This window comes from Dendrobium catenatum, unplaced genomic scaffold, assembly GCF_001605985.2.
Source record: "Dendrobium catenatum unplaced genomic scaffold, ASM160598v2 fragScaff_scaffold_1557, whole genome shotgun sequence".
In the NCBI taxonomy this organism is placed as follows: Eukaryota; Viridiplantae; Streptophyta; class Magnoliopsida; order Asparagales; family Orchidaceae; genus Dendrobium; species Dendrobium catenatum.
The window spans coordinates 1,979,379-1,982,662 of record NW_021320019.1 but is presented as its reverse complement, the minus strand read 5'-3'; the positions used below and the strand labels follow the sequence as shown (position 1 = coordinate 1,982,662).

The 3,284-nt window shown below is 32.8% G+C and overlaps 1 protein-coding gene across 1 annotated transcript; it reads right to left on the bottom strand.

Moving 5' to 3' along the window:
* Window positions 1-317: 317 nt before the first annotated feature.
* On the bottom strand, window positions 318-1,167 carry LOC110093832 (putative glycine-rich cell wall structural protein 1). Its single transcript, XM_020818839.2, has one exon. The coding sequence runs from the start codon at window positions 1,119-1,121 to the stop codon at window positions 648-650; it is 474 nt and encodes a 157-aa protein (XP_020674498.1). The 5' UTR covers window positions 1,122-1,167; the 3' UTR covers window positions 318-647.
* Window positions 1,168-3,284: the final 2,117 nt, after the last annotated feature.

The window sequence follows — 3,284 nt, the reverse complement described above, 5'->3', positions numbered from 1 at the left end:
GATACTGTCCCATATATATATATTTTTTTTTTTCTTGAGGAGGTGGAGCCTCTACCCCATATCTTCGTCTTTAACCACCATCATCATTGACAACCATAGACTCACTACTATGATGGGTAACCGTTGCTATCATCACCATCTACAACCAAAGTAAACATAAATCATTGCCACTACCGGTGTCCACCATGCACAAATATCATATAAATCATCTTATTTGACATTTGTTAAAAATAAGAAAAACTTATTTTTCAGAAATCAAATATATTTCCTTCATGTCAAAACATAAATATGAGAAAAAAAAAAGTAACAACATGAAATGATCTCAATGGCCTCCTTAAATTTCAGGTTTTCTCCTTCCCCTGAAGTACAAAATGTTAGTTTGAAGATGCCAATAATCACAAGATGCACATCCATTTGTCCATGAATGCTTTCAATATTTCACATCAACCAAACCATAAGTCCGACTTCGTAAACGGTAAACATGATTTAAAGCTTCATAAAGATACATAATCACCAACTCTATAAAGTATGCAACATATATCATTACTACATGCTCGAAGTTATTTTGTCATCCGTAGTATAATTTACACAATCATCCATCCTTCATTAACATGTCCCCTGCAAACAAAAAACAAATAGATTTCAGTTCAATCATCTCCATCATCGCCTCCAGACCATGGAAACCTCCTCCTCCAAGAGCCTGGAACACCACCACCACCAAAACCAAATCCAAAGCCATGAGCTCCCCTGTAAGCTCCATTGCTATCACCAGCTCCACCGCCGCCGCCACCGAACCCCTGGCCTGAACCTGAACCCGGGTCAGAACCGCTTCCAGATCCAAAGCCGAATCCGAAGCCATGACCACTTCCACTTGGAGACTCTGCAGAGCCAGAACCGTAACCCCAACCGCTCCCAGGAGCTGATCCCCATCCCCAGTTATAATCCCAGCTTCCACTGGGACCAGAGCCATGGCCTGAACTAGAGCTGCCTCCTTCTGCATTCGGCGGCGGCTCAGCCTGTAGACCAGCTTCTGGTTCTTTAGGCAGGCAATTGATCTCAGTTGTACAAGAATCAGTGCAAGTTAGAACTGCAAGCAGAGAGAAGAAGAGAAAGGCCTGCATTTCTGTTTATTTTAGAACTGTAATTAGCATCTACATTGATTTATAGAAGAAGCAATTTGAGAAAAAAGTTGTCATGGATTTTAGGAGGATGGCCTCTTCTTTATGACAAGTAGGTGGATTGAGAATAAGGTACCCGTGAAAGCAACTGCTAGCCTTTTGATGAGTGGGTGGAGACTCTGATTTCTATAGATTATTAGATATGATATGCTTTCTGTTATATTTCCCACCACCGCCTGCGCCCACCCAATTAAGGCCTGTCTTAATGAACTTATCTTTCAAGCCGGAAATTTGGACTAATGGAGCCAAACGATAATCGTAGTGGATTCTTGAAGCTTTTTTTTTTTTCTTAGTTTAGTGAAGCAGTTGGTTGCTTATATGATTTTAATGATAGTTGATCTCTGTAAAATGGACACACGCTTCTTATGTGTAGAGGAAAAGTTGCATCTTTTAAGATGGTTCAGAAATGATGATGGTAGTTAGGAGTTGGGATTTGACTTCACTCATGCCCGGTAAAAAAATTTAAAAAGGAGCAAAACTGGAGTGCAAAAATCCTGTTTTTTAGGAAACAAGATCATTAAAATCCGGTTTCTATAGAAACCGGATCATCAAAATCCAGTTTCAATAGAAATCGGATTTTCATCTTCCGGTTTCCATATAAACAAAATTATCATCCTTCGATTTCATTTAATTATAGCTTATTTAATAATGTTAAGCCATCTTAAAATCCATTAAGCATCTTAATATTGTTTAAGGTAATAAATTGAGAAATCGGATTGTTAAATTCCGGTTTCTTTATTAAATTATTAAGTATTTACGAATAGTTAAGCCCATGATTCATTTTGCTCGGCATTATCTCTTCTTTTTCCACGCCGAAATGATTCATTCGCGCCCTTGATCCACAAATTGCATGCTCCCGTGAATTTCGGTTCATGCCACAAATTAAGAACCCCAGGCCTCTAAAATTTGGCAAAGCCGAATGTTTGGGTTGTTAGAGAAATTCAGAATTGGATCTGAAGAATCAACTCAAAATTCGTAAGTTTAGTTTATTTTCCGCATAAGTTTTATTTATTTAAAAGTTATATTGTTAATTTTTGTACATTTATTATTGTTTGTAAAATTGAGATATATCAAAAAAAATAATCATAATCGTATGTTAATTCTCTGATTGATATATATTTATATATACTAGTAAAAATGCCCGTGCATTAAATGCACGATAATAACAATTTAAAAATAAAAATTCATATTATGAATATTTTAATTATATTAGCATCATAAAGATGAAAAATTATATCATTATAAATAATTATAATCATTATGATAAGTTTTATATGATTAGATACCTCCAAATAGTAATTTTTGCTTGAAGCATATTTTTTAAAATTACATTAAAACAATTTCAAATTATAATAATATTAAAATATTAATACATATCTATTTAAACAATAAAAAGACACAAAAATATACATATTTAGACTTCGTGTTAGTCAAATAATACATATCATTCATGATATAGATAAGCATAAATAAGCATATCAAACAATGAATTTAGTAATGCATTAAAATGAATATGAACATATTTATATACTTTGAATAAAATAAGCATATGGTTGCAAAAGAGCAGAGGAAATCCAATTCAAATTAAAATGATAGGCTACAATCTCAAGTAAAGTTCAACTACAAAAAAAATATAGAAAATTGTCATATGAGAGGATACTCCTTTATAAGAGCGTGAGTTAACATAAGACAATATTTTTACCATCAGATAAATAAAATAAATGAACATTCATAGGAAAAAGATGATTTTCTCAACATTAAAGAAGCAAAAAACTCCAAAGAAATGCATTTTAAAAAAAGAGTTCACTTTTTGCCTCTATTTTTTGGCTTTAAGCTTCCCATCAATTCATAAGACATGCATTTCATATACAAATTAAGCAAGTCTCATAGCCAACCAAATCTTAATATGATTTTTTTTCTTAAGGAAAAAAATCAAAGTTATGATAAATTACATTTAAGAATAACTCATGTTCTTTGCAACTACCTATTGTGCCTTCTTAATACATATAAGATTAGTTAATAAGAAAAATGTTATTTACTTTGTAATTAAAATTAGTATTCAACAATCAACCAATCTCTGAAATAATAATAATAATAATAATAATA